This window comes from Rhinatrema bivittatum, chromosome 14 (assembly GCF_901001135.1).
Source record: "Rhinatrema bivittatum chromosome 14, aRhiBiv1.1, whole genome shotgun sequence".
In the NCBI taxonomy this organism is placed as follows: Eukaryota; Metazoa; Chordata; class Amphibia; order Gymnophiona; family Rhinatrematidae; genus Rhinatrema; species Rhinatrema bivittatum.
The window spans coordinates 46,448,874-46,467,170 of record NC_042628.1 but is presented as its reverse complement, the minus strand read 5'-3'; the positions used below and the strand labels follow the sequence as shown (position 1 = coordinate 46,467,170).

Genomic DNA, 18,297 nt, shown 5'->3' with positions numbered 1-18,297 from the left:
TCTAAAGAAATCTATCAACAACACAACTAAGGACTGTTTCTATAAGCTCCAAGTTCTGAAAAGACTCAAACCCCTTCTTCATTTCCAGGACTTCAGAACAGTCCTCCAGTCAACGCTGTTTTCTAAAACTGACTATTGCAATGCCCTCCTCTTGGGGCTCCCCATCTTAGCCATCAAACCACTACTGATGCTCCAGAATGCAGCGGCGAGAATCTTAACCAACACTAATCGAGGAGCCCACATCACCCCCATTCTCCGAAACTTGCACTAGCTGCCAATAAAATACAGAATCCTGCACAAGGCACTCACGATAATCCACAAAACCATCCACAACCAGCTACCACTAGAACTTCAGATCCCTCTCAAACTTTACTCATCCTCAAGACCTATCAGAGAAGCATATAAAGGTACCCTTCAAGTCCCACCAACTAAAGCCACGCATCTATCATCTACCAAAGAACGTGCATTCTCCACAGCGGGCCCTATCATTTGGAACAACTTGCCGACAGACCTAAGATTGGAACCCTGCCTTCTGATGTTTCGAAAAAAACTTAAGACTTGGCTTTTCCTCCAAGCCTTCCCCTAACGTCAACATGCCTCTCAACTAGGCTTTGCCCAACTATCTAGACGCCCTGCCTAGTCTCATTGCACATATATTTATCCTCTAGTTTTGCTAGCCTACTACTTCCCGGCTACTCTAGCCTCCAAGTTCGATTTCCCTGTTATATGTAACTTTGCCTTTTGCCGTCTTGTTAATGGTTATTTAGTTAGCCTCTAAGTTCCTTGTAAACAGATTTGATGTGAATCTTTTTCATGAAGGTCGGTATAGAAAAATGTTAAATATCATGACATTTGTCTTAACACTCCAAACCTATATTTTAAGTTTGTTTTAATTTCTAACTATAGTTTTTACCCATATTATTTAATTTTATTTTATTATCGTTTACACTTTAGTCTGTTTTATCATTTCATCAGTTATGATTTATTTATATATGTTTTTATATGTGAATCGCCTAGACCATTACCTATGTATAAGCAGTATACAAAAAAAAATAAATTTTGCCCTTTCTGCAACCCAATGACTGGATGTGTTCCTTGGACCTCAAGGATGCCTATGCCCACATACCAATGCACCCCTCTTCCTGGCAATATCTTTGTTTCCAGGTCAACATTGGACACTAGCAATACAGAGTGCTGCCGTTCGCCCTATCCTCTGCGCCCAGGGTGTTCATGAAATGCCTAGCAGTAGCTGTGGCCCATCTTCGGAAGAGAGGAATAAAGCTCTTCCCCTATCTGGATGACTGGCTTCTCGTAGCCCTGAGCCCAGAATGTCTACGCAAGCACCAACTTCAGATGATAACCTGCTTGGAGCAGCTAAGATTTTCATCAATTATGAGAAGTCTCATCTGGACCCCTCTCAATCTCTACAGTTCATAGGCGCCATAATCAATACAAATCTATGCAAGGCCTTCCATCAGAAGGACAGGATTTGCACCTCCCGGGTGCTCGCTTCGACTTTAAAAGGCCTTCCATGCTCCATGGCATGTCAGGTTCTCACATAAGAGCATAAGAAAATGCCATACTGGGTCAGACCAAGGGTCCATCAAGCCCAGCATCCTGTTTCCAACAGTGGCCAATCCAGGCCATAAGAACCTGGCAAGTACCCAAAAACTAAGTCTATTCCATGTTACCATTGCTAATGGCAGTGGCTATTCTCTAAGTGAACTTAATAGCAGGTAATGGACTTCTCCTCCAAGAACATATCCAATCTTTTTTAAACACAGCTATACTAACTGCACTAACCACATCCTCTGGCAACAAATTCCAGAGTTTAATTGTGCATTGAGTAAAAAAGAACTTTCTCCGATTAGCTTTAAATGTGCCCCATGCTAACTTCATGGAGTGCCCCCTAGTCTTTCTACTATCCAAAGGAGTAAATAACAGATTCACGTCTACCCGTTCTAGACCTCTCATGATTTTAAACACCTCTATCATATCCCCCCTCAGTCGTCTCTTCTCAAAGCTGAAAAGTCCTAACCTCTTTAGTCTTTCCTCATAGGGGAGTTGTTCCATTCCCCTTATCATTTTGGTAGCCCTTCTCTGTACCTTCTCCATCGCAATTATATCTTTTTTGAGATGCGGCGACCAGAATTGTACACAGTATTCAAGGAGCGATACAGTTTGCTATTTTGACTGCCACAGCACACTGTACCGACGATTTCAATGTGTTATCCACTATGACACCTAGATCTCTTTCTTGAGTTGTAGCACCTAATATGGAACCCAACATTGTGTAATTATAGCATGGGTTATTTTTCCCTATATGCATCACCTTGCACTTATCCACATTAAATTTCATCTGCCATTTGGATGCCCAATTTTCCAGTCTCACAAGGTCTTCCTGCAATTTATCACAATCTGCTTGTGATTTAACTACTCTGAACAATTTTGTGTCATCTGCAAATTTGATTATCTCACTCGTCGTATTTCTTTCCAGATCATTTATAAATATATTGAAAAGTAAAGGTCCCAATACAGATCCCTGAGGCACTCCACTGTCCCCTCCCTTCCACTGAGAAAATTGCCCATTTAATCCTAATCTCTGTTTCCTGTCTTTTAGCCAGTTTGCAGTCCACGAAAGGACATCGCCACCTATCCAAAGACTTTTTACTTTTCCTAGAAGCCTCTCATGAGGAACTTTGTCAAACGGCTTCTGAAAATCGAAGTATACTATATCTACCAGTTCACCTTTACCCACATGTTTATTAACTCCTTCAAAAAGGTGAAGCAGATTTGTAAGGCAAGACTTGCCCTGGGTAAAGCCATGCTGACTTTGTTCCATTAAACCATGTCTTTCTATATGTTCTGTGATTTTGATGTTTAGAACACTTTCCACTATTTTTCCTGGCACTGAAGTCAGGCTAACCGGTCTGTAGTTTCCTGGATCGCCCCTGAAGCCCCTTTTTAAATATTGGGGTTACATTTGCTATCCTCCAGTCTTCAGGTACAATGGATGATTTTAATGATAAGTTACAAATTTTTACTAATAGGTCTAGGTTTCAAGGCAATAGCCATGTATGTGGTCCCACACACACATTTTCACAAGCGCTGCCTTTAATGGGGACTGTGGTCCCAACGATCCCATCCCATGTCGACTGTGAGTCTAACTCGTTCGATGTCGTCGGACGTCGACTGGTGGCTGTTGCCAGGAATTCTCCAATCTGGAGCACCTTTCTGGACTCTATCCCACCAGCTAATCCTAACCATGGATGCGTCTACCAAGGGTTGGGGAGCTCAGATCTTCCTCAGAAAAATGTTTTCAGATCAATCTGTTAGAACTCCGGGCTATTCGCAACACAGTCTGTGCCTTTATTTGCCTTCTTCAACACAAACAGTCATGATTTACATGGACAATCAAGTAGCCATGTTCTACATCAACAAGGTCAGGTTCCAAACTGCTTTGCAGGAAGTCATTGCTAATTCTGGAATGGGCGCTAACTCACTCCATACAGCTACAAACTACTTACCTACCCAGAATAAGAAACATGGAAGCAGACTGGCTCAGCAGGATCTTTTATCCTCACTAGTGGGAGCTGCATCCGAAAGTGGTGTCCACCCTCTTCCGCAAGTGGGGACTTCCAACGATAGATTTCTTCACCACCGAACAAAACATGAAGTTACCGGTGTTCTGTTCCCTGTACCTCCAATTTAAAGATCTTCTTGCTTCTTGGGCTCTAAATATAGTTCTGGCTCAACTGATAAAACTACCATTTGAGCATTTAGTGACAACAGATTTGAAAATCCTTTCTTGGAAGATTTTTTTTTTGTTAGTAATGTCTACCTTGAGAGAGTAAATTGCAAGCCTTGATCTCATACTATCTCTATACTCATTCCACAACAGAGTAGGTTTTGAAAATTCATCCAAAATTTCTACCAGAAAGTCTGTTTCCTTTAAATCAATCCATTTTCTTGCCAACATTTTTTCTGAGACCACATGCCAATAAGGTACTTCATACATTGGTTTTCAGAAGAGCTTTTATTCTTTTAGAACAGTCTTGCAGAGAGTCTTCCCTTCGCCCAAACAGGGTGCTTTATTTACAAAGAGAACTCTCTTGACTTGGATATCTGATTGCATCTTCTGCAGTTATAATCAGGTAGGACAATATCTTCAAAGTAAAGTGGAAACCCATCAAGTCCTATAGCAGCTTCCTTAGCTCATCTTTGCTCTGCCTCCATAGAAGATATGCAAGGCTGCCACCTAGTCTTCCGTCCATACCTTAACTGCTTATTGCTGCCTACAAAATGCTTCATGTCAAGATAGTGGTTTTGAACAGCAGTTCTAAAGAACTTATTTAATTGATTCCTTCGACTCTTCCCTCCAGCCTCTGGCTTAAATATGGGTAGCATGTTCCACTGTTAAATAAGAGCATAATAAACAATTTCATGCAATCCTCAGCTTGGGAGTCTTCAATTGTGTGGCTGATCACAAGAGAATGTAAAGTTGCTCACCTGTACAGGTGTTCTCTGTAGGAAGCAGGACAAATCAGCCACACATCCTGCTCCCTGTAGAGTCGAAGGTCAGTCTTCTATAAAGCCTGGGGAAACTAGCACAGCAGCAGCTGCTTGGAAATGCTCATGGAAGAAGGTTTTTTCTGAACTCTGAGAGCACTTTTTCATCTCGGCGCTATTGTGTAACAGATTTGTCCTGCTTTATATGGAGAACACCTGTTACATGTGAAAAACTGCTGTTTCAGCTCTGGGATGTTAGAAGTATCAGGATAGGCAATTTTATAAATTAGAACAAACCTTGCAGAATTTTTCACATTTTCTCAAATGAAAGCCAAATGGAATTTACCAAATAGTCAATTTCTTTGCATATTTACAGGTTAGGTACTGCCTTGGATCTCTTAGAATGGCCCCTGGAAGTCTTGTAATGGGACAATAACATTCTAAATATTGTCTTGACACTAATCAAGATTGCATATTGGTACAAAATGTACAGAGGATTGCATTTTATTACACATGAAGAAGTTGGTTAGTAAAGTAATCAAGATTTGGGAGACAGGATCTCAATTAATGATTTACAACTTTTTTTTTAAATTTATAAATTAGCAGTGGATACAGATTGAAGAGAAATTCAAATGAAAATGTTCAATATGGACAATGAAAAATCATTTGTGATGAATTTTCTTTACTCAGTGACAAATATCAAATTGGAACATTGGCACACACTTTTGCGTGGTGCTAAAAAATCACAATGTTTGGAAGAAAATCTTAAGATGGTCTTGGACATGTGATTGACAGACTGATCTCATTGAATGTTGTAACTCTGCTATTGGGCACTGTAAATTCAGATAATTTTACATCACATGAAAGAACTTGTATGCATTGCAGTATTTTTTTTTTGTCAAAAGAATGTTGTGAGGCAGTGGCCCTAGTGTTCCCATATTTACCTGTGAAGGAAGAAGGCTAGATGCCTGGTCTACCTTAAAAGCCTTAAGGAGAATATACTGTATAGGCAGGATGCTGTGGGGCAGGTGGGGCTCAGAGGGCGTAACCAGAGACTGAGGAATAAGAGCTGGAATCCAGGTCAGGATAACCAGACCAGGCCTAGGTCTCCAGAAGGAAGGCAGCTCCAGTAACATAACACTGCTCAAATACTGAGCTGAGACGAACTAGTACACACTGGGGCGGATTTTAAGAGCCCTGCTCGCCTAAATCCGCCCAAATCCGGGCGGATTTAGGCAAGCAGGGCCCTGCGCGCCGGTGAGCCTATTTTACATAGGCTCACCGGCGCGCAGGGCCCCGGGACTTGCGTGCCGGTGAGCCTACCGGCGCGCGCAGAGCCTACCGCAGAGCCTACCGGCGCGCGCAGAGCCCCGGGACTCGCGTAAGTCCCGGGGTTTTTGGAGGGGGCGTGTCGGGGGCGGGCCGAGCGCAGCGCCGTTTTTGGGGCGGGCCCGGGGGCGTGGTTACGGCCCGGGGCGGTCCAGGGGCGTGGCCGCGCCCTCTGTACCCGCCCCCAGGTCGCGTCCCGGCGCGCTAGGGGCCCGCTGGCGCGCAGGGATTTACGTCTCCCTCCGGGAGGCGTAAATCCCCCGACAAAGGTAAGGGGGGGGTTAGACAGGGCCGGGGGGGTGGGTTAGGTAGAGGAAGGGAGGGGAAGGTGAGGGGAGGGCGTTGGAGGATTCCCTCCAAGGCCGCTCCGATTTCGGAGCGGCCTTGGAGGGAACGGGGGTAGGCTGCGCGGCTCGGCGCGCACCGGCTATACGTAATCGATAGCCTTGCGCGCGCGCCGATCCAGGATTTTAGCGGATACGCGCGACTACGCGCGTATCTACTAAAATCCCACGTACTTTTGCTTGCGCCTGATGCGCCAGCAAAAGTACACGAACGCGCCGTGTTTGAAAATCTACCCCACTGAGTAGAGAGTACACCATCTGAAGGTAAAGGCAGTCTACTGTTATGCATACGATTAAAGCTGTGAATAAAAAAGGCTGAAGTCAGACTGAATTTCTGCCTCCAGGCCTGTGGGAATCTCCACTTGTTCCCACATATGGTATCATGCATGGGATTTTTTCTATAGCTTTGCACAGAAAAAAAAAATCCTAGCCTCCAAGAAAGTGTCTGTTGAGAATACAGAGAGATTGTGTAGAGGACTTGTGGTTCTAAATGTAGTACAGAATACAGGGGGCCTGAGGCTCTGAAGCAAAGTACAGAGCATAGGGATGCACAGAGCATGGTAGCTTGTATGAAAGGGTGTGGTTCAGAAGCTGCACTGAAGAGAAAAAAACATAAACCAAAGTTTAAAAGGTTTCAGGTAGAAAGGAAACTGTGAATGGGCATAGTGGCAGGGATAGCCAGGAAGTGGTAGGTTTGTACAGGAGAAACCTGCCTGGAGGTAGAGAATTAAAAGTGATTTAGTTATTGCTGATTATGCAGGTTGGTTTATTTGATTTTTACCTTTTTTTTTTTTTTTCCTGGCTTGAAAAAAAAACCAGGAAAGAACACTGGTGCAGCAGGACTGTACTGCACAGGGTGTGGCCCTGAAAAAGCTGCCAGAGTGGGCTGTAAGTGCAGTGAAACGAAATGGGGTGGGGCCCTTTTCCAGCAAGCAAGCCACTCTAGAAGAAAGGTGAGTAGCCAGAGTAGGACAGCACCAGAATGCAGCAGTCTATCATGACTGAAGGAAGGTGGCAAGCACTGATCTAGAATCTTCAGGAGGGAGATAGGTTACAAGAGAGCCTTGAAAGGAGTCATCAAGGCCTGAGCCAAGCAAAAACGGAATCAGGAAATACACTGGGCCTTGGTCAGCTTCTGTTTGGAGTAGAGCCTCATGGCCTTAACAAAAAATGGCAACACAGAGTGCCCAGTGGGCCGCAACACTGACTGGTCAGAGGATGGCGCTACAGGTGGTCCTGAAAAAGACCCATAGGGTGCCCAAACACTACCGGAGACCAGAGACTGCTCCTGTGAAGCCCTGAGAAGGGGGTGGTGAAGAACCCTGAGAGGGGGTCAAGAGAGCCCTGCAAGGGCAACACAGACTGCCCAGGAGAAGGCAGTATTGAGGAGTTGGAAGTCCTGAGGAAGACCCTATAGGATCCCCAAACACTACTGGGAGTCCAGAGACCTCCCATGAGAAGCCCAGCAAGAGAGGGCAAGAAAAGGCAAGCGAGGGATGCCGCGGAGAGTCCAGAGGGTGGTGCTGCTGTGTCCCCAGCAAGTGAAGCTGCGGAGGAACTAGCAAACTGTGTGAGTGAGTGGCCAGAGTGTACCGAGCAGGAAACTGTGGGCAGCCCAGAGGGAGGCGCTGCAGAATGTACAGAGGGGAGAAACCTGTGGAGAGCCCAGGGCAAGGTGCTGCAGAATGTACAGACAAGGAAACTGTGAAGAGCCCAGAGGGAGGTGCTCTAGAGAACCTGGAGGAAGAGTTCACAGCGATCCCAGAGGATGGCACTGTGGAGACTCCAGCAACAGAGGATACAGAGGAGCCATGGGTGGGGGAGGGGGCACTAAATCAGAGATACCAGATGCCAAGAAGTGGGTGCAGCTGGTTATAGAGGAACAAGCACTTGTGTTTCCCTAGTCGGTCCAAAAAGCTCCATCGGGGTGGAATTCAAACCCGGAACCAGCAAAGGACTCAGTTAAAGGACTGGGGATGTGCACTGCGCAAATGGCACACTGAATGGTGGTCATGATGTTGTAGAAGGTAACCCTAAGAGATAGGGGTGAGCATGTCACTAGGTCCCTGTTCCCAAGCGTAGCTGGTGGGAAGCCAGAGGAAGGGGAATGGAAAGTCTTGGACTCTCCTGGATGGGATCCAGGAGGGAGTAGGGATGCTTAGCCCGATGGGTCCAAACTGAGGGGAGGGGTATGTGAGGCAGTGTCCCTAGTGTTTCTGTTTACCCGTTCAGGACCAGGCTAAACATTTGGTCCATCTTAAATGCCTTAAGGAGAATATGCTCTATGGGCGGGATCCCGCAGGGTAGGTGGGGCTCAGAGGCTGTAACCAGAGACTTGGGAATAAGAGCTGGAGATAAGCAGACCAGATTCAAGCCTTCAGGAGGCAGGCAGCTTCTGTAACATAACACTGAGCTGAGACGAAGCAGTACAAACTGTGAGTAGAGAATGTACACAGTCTGAAGGTAAAGGCAGTCTACTGTTGTGTATATGAATGTTTTAAGAAAGGCTGGAGTCGGACTGAATTTCTGCTTCCAGGCCTCTGGGAATCACTGCTCCTTCCCACAAATGTATTTTGAGTTGCTGGATAGGAGACTAAGCCTGAACATTTACCTACTAAGAGCAGATGATGACATTTATAGTAAGAGTAATTTCTAAACCACCTAATTACCAGACCTCTTTTGTGGGCAGCTTACAATATAACATACACAATATAAAGCAAAACAGCATTAAAATGTATACAGTTAGTTAACAACTCCATATAAAATCAATTTCCATTGTGATCTGTTCCAATTTCCATTGTGATCAATTTCTATAGTGATCTGTTTGTTATAAAGTCAAACTATAGAAACATGTATTTTTAGGTAGGGAAAGAAAAAGCAATTCTTTTTAAATAAGACTGGAGTAAGATCTCTCAAAAGTTGACATGTCAGTCAGTTAAATATTATGGGGAAAAATATACAGATGGTGCTTTGGTCTGGATTTGCTGACTAGTTGCCGCAAGTGCTGAGATACTCTTCGGACTCTGATGGCTCTGCTTTTCCTTTTGAATGGAAAGGAAGCTCAAATGGTTGCTGTAAAAGCACTCCTTTAAAAATAAAATTTGTGATTTTTCATTTTAAAGCTGGTTATAGTCTCGCCAGGAGTATGTGGAACTCAGGAGAGGATCTGCCCCGGTGAACTGACACTTATCAGAGAAGGGCTGACACTTATCAGAGAAGGGCTACCAAAATGATAAGGGGACTGGAACAGCTCCCCTATGAGGAAAGACTAAAGAGGTTAGGACTTTTCAGCTTGGAGAAGAGATGGCTGAGGGGGGATATGATAGAGGTCTTTAAGATCATGAGAGGTCTAGAATGGGTAGATGTGACTCGGTTATTTACGCTTTCGGATAATAGAAGGACTAGGGGGCATTCCATGAAGTTAGCATGTGGCACATTTAAAACTAATCGGAGAAAGTTCTTTTTTACTCAACGCACAATTAATCTCTGGAATTTGTTGCCAGAGGATGTGGTTAGTGCAGTTAGTATAGCTGTGTTTAAAAAAGGATTGGATAAGTTCTTGGAGGAGAAGTCCATTTCCTGCTATTAAGTTGATTTAGAAAATAGCCATTGCTATTACTAGTAACGGTAACATGGAATAGACTTAGTTTTTTGGGTACTTGCCAGGTTCTTATGGCCTGGATTGGCCACTGGTGGAAACAGGATGCTGGGCTTGATGGACCCTTGGTCTGACCCAGTATGGTATGTTCTTATGTTCTTATCTGTGGGGAAATGGTTTCCATAGTGTACTGGGGCAGATATTTTTTAAAGAAAGTTTAATCCTCCTGCTTTAGCAAAGTTCATAATGTTATAGTAACTCCAATAGGGTTAGGTGGCAGTGCATTAATTCTCTCCTCCCTCCCTCGTATTATATAGGTTCTGTCTCAGCTAGAAGGCCAAGAATGGTTCATCTCTGGCTTACAGCTCAGACCTTACATTTGATCTTAGCCAAAAGGCTGAGAATGACTGGGGCAGATTCAACCTTGGTGTTATAATTCTGCTGATGAGCTATAAACTAAGGTATTGATGAGTTAGAGAAATATTTTTAAAATCTACTTCTCTTGTCCCTTCCTTCTCTTTTTACCCCTCCCTCCCTCCTTCTGTCCTTCTGTATTCAGCTAGCTTTTAATCCGGTTATCTGTATGAGGTGTTTGCTTTTCCAGGAGGCTCCTGGAGATGCCTCTTACACAATAAGCATGTGCCTTTGTGCAAGTTTGGACAAGAGAGTGGTTTCAAGGGGAAAAATAAAACCCAACTTGCCTAGAACCCACTGTTATCTGCTAAGAGGCATGTATTTACTTATTGTAGTGTGTCTATAAATTCACATTTCATAGATGTTTGAAATAGGAGGGTAAACAAACTCCCCCGTCTTCTCTTTCAGTCCGTGGAATGCACCAGTCATTTTTATCTTTGGCAACAGCACTGATAGTGATACAATAGAAGGTTTATTTCTGTATGAAATTATGGTATGTGGCTATCAGATGAACAGAGATACTAACTTGATCCTCAGCTTTCCTTGTTCCCACACTTGCCCACTATAACTTGCTTATAACTGCAGCGATATGGGCAAGTGTTCACCTTAAGTCATTTGCTTGACAGGTTACTGTCCGCCTGCTGGACCCCACAGCCCAATGGGATACTACCCCCCCCACTTCTGGGCACTACCCCTCTGCCAGTGGACACACCGCCACAGTTATCTTACCACCTGAAGCTGCTACCACAGTGACTGTGCTGCAAGGTGAAATCTTCCATCTCACGCCAGTACAGACAGTGTGTCCACGCTGCCAGCAAGCCATCACTACCCGAATTTCGCATGAGATCGGGCTGTTGAACATGCTGCTCTGCTGCTTCTGCTGTGCCGCAGGGTATGTATCCTGCTTTCCATGGTTTGAATTCAGATAACTTTATTGGCATGACAATTATTACATGTTGCCTGTTGTAGCTGACGATTATAGGATGGCCAGTGTGACACCGATCTTTAAAAAGGGCTCCGGGGGGGGGGGATCTGGGAAACTATAGACCGGGTCAGCCTGTCTTCAGTGCCTGGAAAAATTATGGAAAATATTCTAAGAAAAAAGAAGCTGATAATATAGCAGATCACGCGAATGTAGCGGGAATAACGATTTTAGCAAAACCAGGGCGAGATGCTACTCTTTGCGGTTCATATAGCCCAATAGCTCTGATTAATTTGGACCTCAAGATATTGGCTAGGATCTTAGCAGAGCGACTGAAGGTAGTTCTAACCACATTGGTTCATAGTGATCAAGCGGGTTTTATACCCATGCGTATGGCTAGCGCCAATATTCGTAATGTGGTTGATTTAGTAGACTGGGTTAAAGGTAATAATATTCTGTCTGTCTTATTATCTGTAGATGCCGAAAAGGCCTTTGATTTGGTTCATTGGCCCTTTCTATTTAAAGTCTTACAGAAAATGCAATTTCGGAAGCTTTACCATTTTCCCAAGGCCAGGGTCAAGGTTAATGGGGGGGGGCTATGGTGCTAGTTTTGACATACAGTGAGGCACTAGGCAAGGCTGCCCACTGTCCCCTATGTTGTTTGCTCTTTTCTTGGAGCCATTTGCTACCCGGGTTCGTAACTCACAGAGTGTTAAAGGGGTAAAACTGCAGGATATGCACTTTTTAAAATATCCCTTTTTGCCGACGATATTTTGTTCACACTCACAGACCCAGGGGCATCATTAACTGCGGTGGTGGGGGAGCTTGATAGCTATCACAGGGTGGCAGGTTTTAAGGTGAATTATGACAAATCAGAAATTTTAAACATAAATCTCCCTCCAACTCCCTCATAAAGAGGGAATTCCCCTTTCAATGGGCTAAAACATCAATTAGGTACCTGGGGGTGCAAATAGGTTCTGATTTGTCTGACCTCTTCACACTTAACAACACTCCTCTTTGGACAAGATTGAGAAAGATCTTAGTAACTGGAGCAGGGAACACTTCTCGTGGGTGGGCCGAATAGTAATAATTAAGATGAACGTATTGCCTCTCTTTTTGTATTTTTATTCTACAATTCCCATTCACATATCTGCCACTATACTAAGTTGTGGCAGAAAAGGATTTTTAGCGATATTTGGAAAAAGAGACCACTATGAATCGCTAAAGCTGTTCTTTTTCTACCTAAGAAGCATGGGGATCCCTAATTTGCTTTGGTATTTTGGAGCGGCGCAACTTAGCGCTCTGGTCGTTCTGCATAACACAACGGTTCTTAAGCAATGGGTACGATTGGAACAGAAAATGGTAGGGGACATGCCGTTACAAGCCATTCCATGGCGAGACATGGAGACCAATACGACACATGCCATTTGCCTTGGCCAATACCCTTAAAGTTTGGAAGCAATGGAACCCAAATTGGTAGGTTCTTTTAACCATTTCCATCTCACTCATCTGTTCCATAATACCACCTTCTCTGCGGGCATAGAGTCCAAGGCATTTTCAATATGAGTTACCCAGGATGTTCTTTATATCGGCCAGCTTTTTAAGGAGGGTGGGGTGATATCCCATGCAGATTTTCAGTTTAAATACCAACAATGTGCCACTAACTTTCTAGACTATGCACAAATTTACACTGGTTACCCATCAACTATAGAATAGTGTTCAAGACCCTGTCCATCATCCACAAAACCATCTATCATCAATCCACACTCCAACTCAAATTACCACTCGAACTCCACACTTCCACAAGACCGATCAGGTCGGCATACAGAGGATCTCTCCAGGCTCCCCCTAATAAATCCGCTAGTCACACCTCCATTCAGAAACGAGCCTTGTCCACTGCTGGATCCTATCAATGGAATCTACTTCGCCAGGAACAATGCCATTTCTCCTTCAGAAAGAAACTGAAAACTTGGCTGTTCACTCAAGCCTTCCCTTGATGGGTCACTCCACAACTAGCGAAGACACACACCCCTTATTTTTTCACAGTCCCCCCCCCCCCCCCCGCCCCTTTCTCCTGGATCCTATAACGACTGCCCTGCCTCGTTCCTGCCACAGTTCAATTTTACATATTAGGCCATCGTCTAAGCTAGTATCATACGTTGATTGTTACTTACTTTACACTTTTTAGAATTATGTTTAATTTCATTTGCTCTTAATTCTCCTGTACTGTAAATCCCTGTTCATTGTAACTTTCTTCTATTTAATTGGTTACCCCTGGTTACGCTGTAAACCGGTACGATAAGACCTTTGTCTTGAGCATCGATATATTAAAAGAATTTAAATAAATAAATAAAGTAGACATTTTTTAAAGACACTATTAGACACTAAACAGGTGCACATAACCAAATCTTTATTTGCAAATTTCTGTGAACATGCTGGGAAACTGAAAGGCACAATATAAAAAATGTATTCTTTATTCAATGTACAGCCATCCAATTCGTTTTCACATATCAAAGCATGAACACACGATGTGGGAGAAACATACAGGTCAATACAGTAAAGTGCAGCAGCGGTTACCCTGCTTCTAACCCGTCTTCTATTCACAAATTGGCCGCGTTAGTCCAACCCGCAATTCACTATCCCCTTTAACCCATTCTTACTGCCTCTTTAAATCAACGAGTAACCCCTTCCGCCCACAGCATGTATATGAGATGTAAACGATCAGATTAGTTATCCCCCCCCCCCATTCAGTAACGCTCGCCCCGACTATCGCCTTTTTAACCTGCAGTTTAGCCGCGCATTTAACCTGCTAATTTACCGCCTACCCCTACCCCTGCGTTAGAGGCAGTGGTAAGGGTAGATGGCAAACTTTCCCCCAAAAGAAAACCTAAAATTCCCTCCTCCCGAAGCGACTGGACATGTAAAATATGTAAAACCTAAAATCCCCTCCTCCCGAAGCGACTCGACATGTAAAATATATGAATAAGTGTAACCAACTTACTTTTTGTTTCTTTTTCAGCCCTTTCAGCCTTCTCTGCCGTCCTCCGGAGGGGGCTGCTGGCGGCAAAAGCAGCTTCCAGTGGCCCCCGCCGGCGAAGACAGACGAATGCACGCCCATAGTACACTGGCGTTCAAGCCAATGAAAGCACATGGACGGGCGTGCGTGACTTACGCCGTGATGTCACACACATGCGTTCATGTGCTTTCATTGGCTTGAGCGCCTGTCAATATGGGCGCTCTAGCCAGCGAAGCGCATGACGTCACGGCGTACGTCACTCACGCCCGTCCATTTGCTTTCATTGGCTTGAGCGCCCGTGCACTACGGGCGTGCGTTCGTCCGTCTTCGCCGGCGGGGGCCGCTGGAAGCCGCTTTCGCCGCCAGCTGCCCCCTCCAGAGGACGGCAGAGAAGGCTGAAAGGGCTGAAAAAGAAACAAGAAGTAAGTTGGTTACACTTATTCACATATTTTACATGTCGAGTCGCTTCGGGAGGAGGGGATTTTAGGTTTTCTTTGGTTAAAGTTGGGATCCACTTCCTGGTGCCTGTCATTTCAAATGTCATTTGAAATGACAGGTACCAGCGCACCCAGGATACTGTATAGGCGCTGCATAAAGCGCCTATACAGTAAAATGGGTTGCACGGGCCTAACGCTTCATGGACGCTTCTTAGACACGGCTTGCATTTGCATGCGATTTTAATACAGTATCGAGCGGTAGGTGAGCTGGACTGTGCGTGCGGCAAACGCGGGTGCACCCGGCACTAACGCAGCTCTTCCTACCACTCCTTACTGTATCGGCCTGTTAATGAAGAGGAATGGGACATAGTGTTTCATAGGACTGCACAATGTTCTATTTCAACGGCTATACAGGAATATTGCTACAAACTCTTATATAGATGGCACTTAACTCCAGCAAGACTCCATGTCATGTTCCCCAATGTGTCAGATCAATGTTGGAGGAATTGCGGGCAGACGGGTTCATTTATCTATATTTGGTGGACCTGCCCCAAAGTGATACCTTTTTGGGACAAGATTAGGCGCTGGCTGGCTGACCTAGGGGTGGGAGATGGACCCTTAACAATTAAACATGTTTTGTTAAACTTGCCTGCGGAAAAGCTTAGTAAAGCACAAGAAGCATTTAGTCTACAGGTATATATTGCGGCGCGATCCGAACTGGCGAGGGCATGGAAGCAGCATGAACCACCGCCCTTAGCAGCTGTAATTCATAGGCTCTATTCACACTACCGCATGGCATATCTAACAGCTGTGAAGTGAGCCAGGGTCACAGCTTTTTATGAAATAGGGATCCAATGAAAGAGTGGTTAAAGGACCATGGCTCAGTGGGCTAGATAACATTTGGAATCTTTCACAATAATTCCCAATTGTGATCATCCGCATGGCATAATCTTACAGCACTAATAGTAGTGGTCCACGGTAAAGCTCAATCTGGCCGCCTTATTTGATAGTGCACACATTTAGTTGTCTGCTTTGATTTATCTTACTTTATAACAGGTTACTATATTATATTGTAAAGAGATATTGGTAATAGATGGAGAGTCGGGGAGGGATGGGAATTAGGGGGGGCAGCTGCACATGTTTTTAAAAAAAATGTTTGATCCATACTGTACATGTTATATTGTATTATTACACAGTTATGTTATTTTTTTATATATGGTCAATAAAAATTTACAAATTTAAAAAAAAATAAAAAAAAAATCAGACTACATAGAAAGACATGGCTTAATGGGACATAGCCAGCTTGGCTTTACCCAGGGAAAGTCTTGCCTCATCAGCCTACCACATATTTTTGAAGGGGTTAATAAACATGCAGACAAAGGTGAGCTGCTGGATTTAGTGTATTTGGATTTTCAGAAGGCGACTGACAAAGTCTCCCCTAAGAGACTCCTGAGAAACTGAAAAAGTTATGGGATAGGATGCAATGTCCTATTGTGGACTGCAAACTGGTTTAAAGAGTAGGACTAAATGATCATTTTCTCAGTGGAGAAAGGTAAAAGGTGGAGTGCCTCAGGGCTCTATACTGGGGCAGTGCTTCTGAACATACTTATAAATGATCTGAAAAACTGAATGATGAGTGAGGTGATCAGATTGGCAGATGCCAACATTATTCGGAGTAGTGAATTGTGATAAATTGCAGGAAGACCTTCTGAGGCTGGGCATTTGGACATTCAAATGTGGATGAAATTTAATGTGGATAAGTGCAAAGTGATGAGCTTAGGGGAAAAGTAACCCACACTGTAGATATATGATGTTAAGTTCCATATTAGGAGTTACCACCCCAGAAAAGGAGCTGGGTGTCATAGTGGATAATACTTTGAAATCCTTGGCTCGGTATGCGTCAGCAGTCAAAAAAGCAAACAATTTTAGAAATTATTAGGAAGGGAACGGTGAATAAAACAGAGAATGTCATAATGCCTGTGTATTGCTCCATAATAAAACCACACCTCTGTGCAATTCTGATCACCACATCTCAAAAAAGATATCGCTGAATTGGAAAAGGTACAGAAAAGGGCAACCAAAATGTTAAGTTCTATCTTAGGATTTACCACCAGGAAAAAGATCTAGGTATCATAGTGGATAATACATTGAAATCATCTGCCCAGTGTGCTGTGGTGATCAAGAAAGCTAACAGAATGTTAGGAATTATTAAGAAGGGAATGGAAAATAAAATGGAGGATGTTATAATGCCTCTATCACTCCATGGTGAGAACTCACCTTGCATACTATGTACAGTTCTGTCACTGCCTCTCAAAAAGGATATAGCTGCATTGGAGAAAGTGCAGAGAAGGGCAACCAAAATAAGAGGCATGGAATAGCTTCCCTATAAGGAAAGGCTAAAGAAGTTAGTTAGGGATGTTCAGTTTGGAGAAGAGACAATTGAGGAGAGAGATGATAGAAGGCTACAAAATCATGAAAGGACTTGATGTTAATGTAAATCTGTTATTTACTCTCTCAGATAATAGAAGGACCAGGGTGCACTCCATGAAATTAGCAAATAGCTCATTTAAAAGAAATTGAAGAAAATTCTTTTTCGCTCTGCATATAGTTAAGCTCTGGAATTCATTGCCAGAGGATGTGGTTACAGCAGTTGGTGTAACTGGGTTTAAAAAAAGGTTTGGATAAGTTCCTAGAGAATAAATCCATAAACTGCTATGAGAGTAATTAATAAGCAATAGTGTTTGGGTACTTGCCAGGTACTTGTGACTTGGATTTGCCACTGTTGGAACAGGATACTGGGCTTGATGGACCCTTGGTCTGACCCAGTATGGCATGTTCATGCTTTACAATCCTTATACTTCGCAAGATATAGATATCTATATCTACATAATTTATCTATATTTATATTGATCCACAATCATCAATCATTGGGGCCTGTTCTGATCCATAGCTCTCTTTGTATCACAAAGTCTTTCAGGGATCTAGCTAACTTGCCTAAAATGTTCTTATATCTGTGCATCTCCTTATACAGCAGAACCTGTGGGAGTTGGGGGGACAGCAGCGGTGGTTGTTGGACCATTCTTGCTGGTCCCTGGATTACTATGGTGGCCTTCCCACTTTGACTGGATGGAAACCTACGGCTGATTTGGTTGCTTATGAATCTCAGCGATTAGCAACAGTAACCCACTCTGTCCTGGAAAGTAGGAAGGTTTTTTGGCAGCAGGAAGCCCCAATTCCTGTTGCTTTCCTGTCCCTTTGTAAAAGTTTTCCAGAGGTGACCCTTCTGGGTTCCCCCTTGGACACCTGGGTGGTTCACCCATTCAAGGGGTGGCTCTTGTTCTCCGTTTCCCGAAAAAGGGTTTTCATTACCTCTCACTGGCGGTCACTCTCTGTTCCCCGCGGGATCAGAGAACAAGTCAGGCGTCGGCACTCTTTCGTAGGTCATCCTAAGTTGCAGCAGGTCTATTTCGTGTGAGAGTTATTCCGGATTCGGTGTCCCCCCATCGTCCCCAGGCCCTCCCTTTTAAGAGCAGTTCCCTGCCAAAGATTAGGTGTTCTCCCGCATGCGAATTACCCTTTTGATACCTGCTGAGCAATTCTCAAGGATATCCATGCTTGGCATTCATTCTTGCGTGTGGAACCCTACCTCAGTGAGGAGGGTTCAGGTCTGTTTGCATCCCAATTGGCAGGTAATGCTTTCAACCTTGGCTGTGTGAGTTAGGGGATGA

The 18,297-nt window shown here is 44.2% G+C and overlaps 1 protein-coding gene across 8 annotated transcripts in view; it reads left to right on the top strand.

Annotated features, from left to right (window-relative positions):
* The window catches only part of CDIP1 (cell death inducing p53 target 1), a 107,177-nt gene that overhangs the window by 79,638 nt on the left and 9,242 nt on the right, over positions 1-18,297 (top strand). For 5 of the 8 annotated variants that reach the window (XR_003852593.1, XM_029576469.1, XM_029576466.1 and 2 more), the window contains one exon: positions 10,821-11,086. The exons of the other annotated variants lie outside the window; for them this stretch is intronic. Coding sequence is in view for 4 of the 5 variants with exons in the window: in XM_029576469.1 (XP_029432329.1) it covers positions 10,821-11,086 (266 nt within the window). In the remaining variant the exon portion in view is untranslated. The remainder of the gene's footprint in view (positions 1-10,820; positions 11,087-18,297) is intronic. 8 annotated transcript variants of the gene reach the window in all.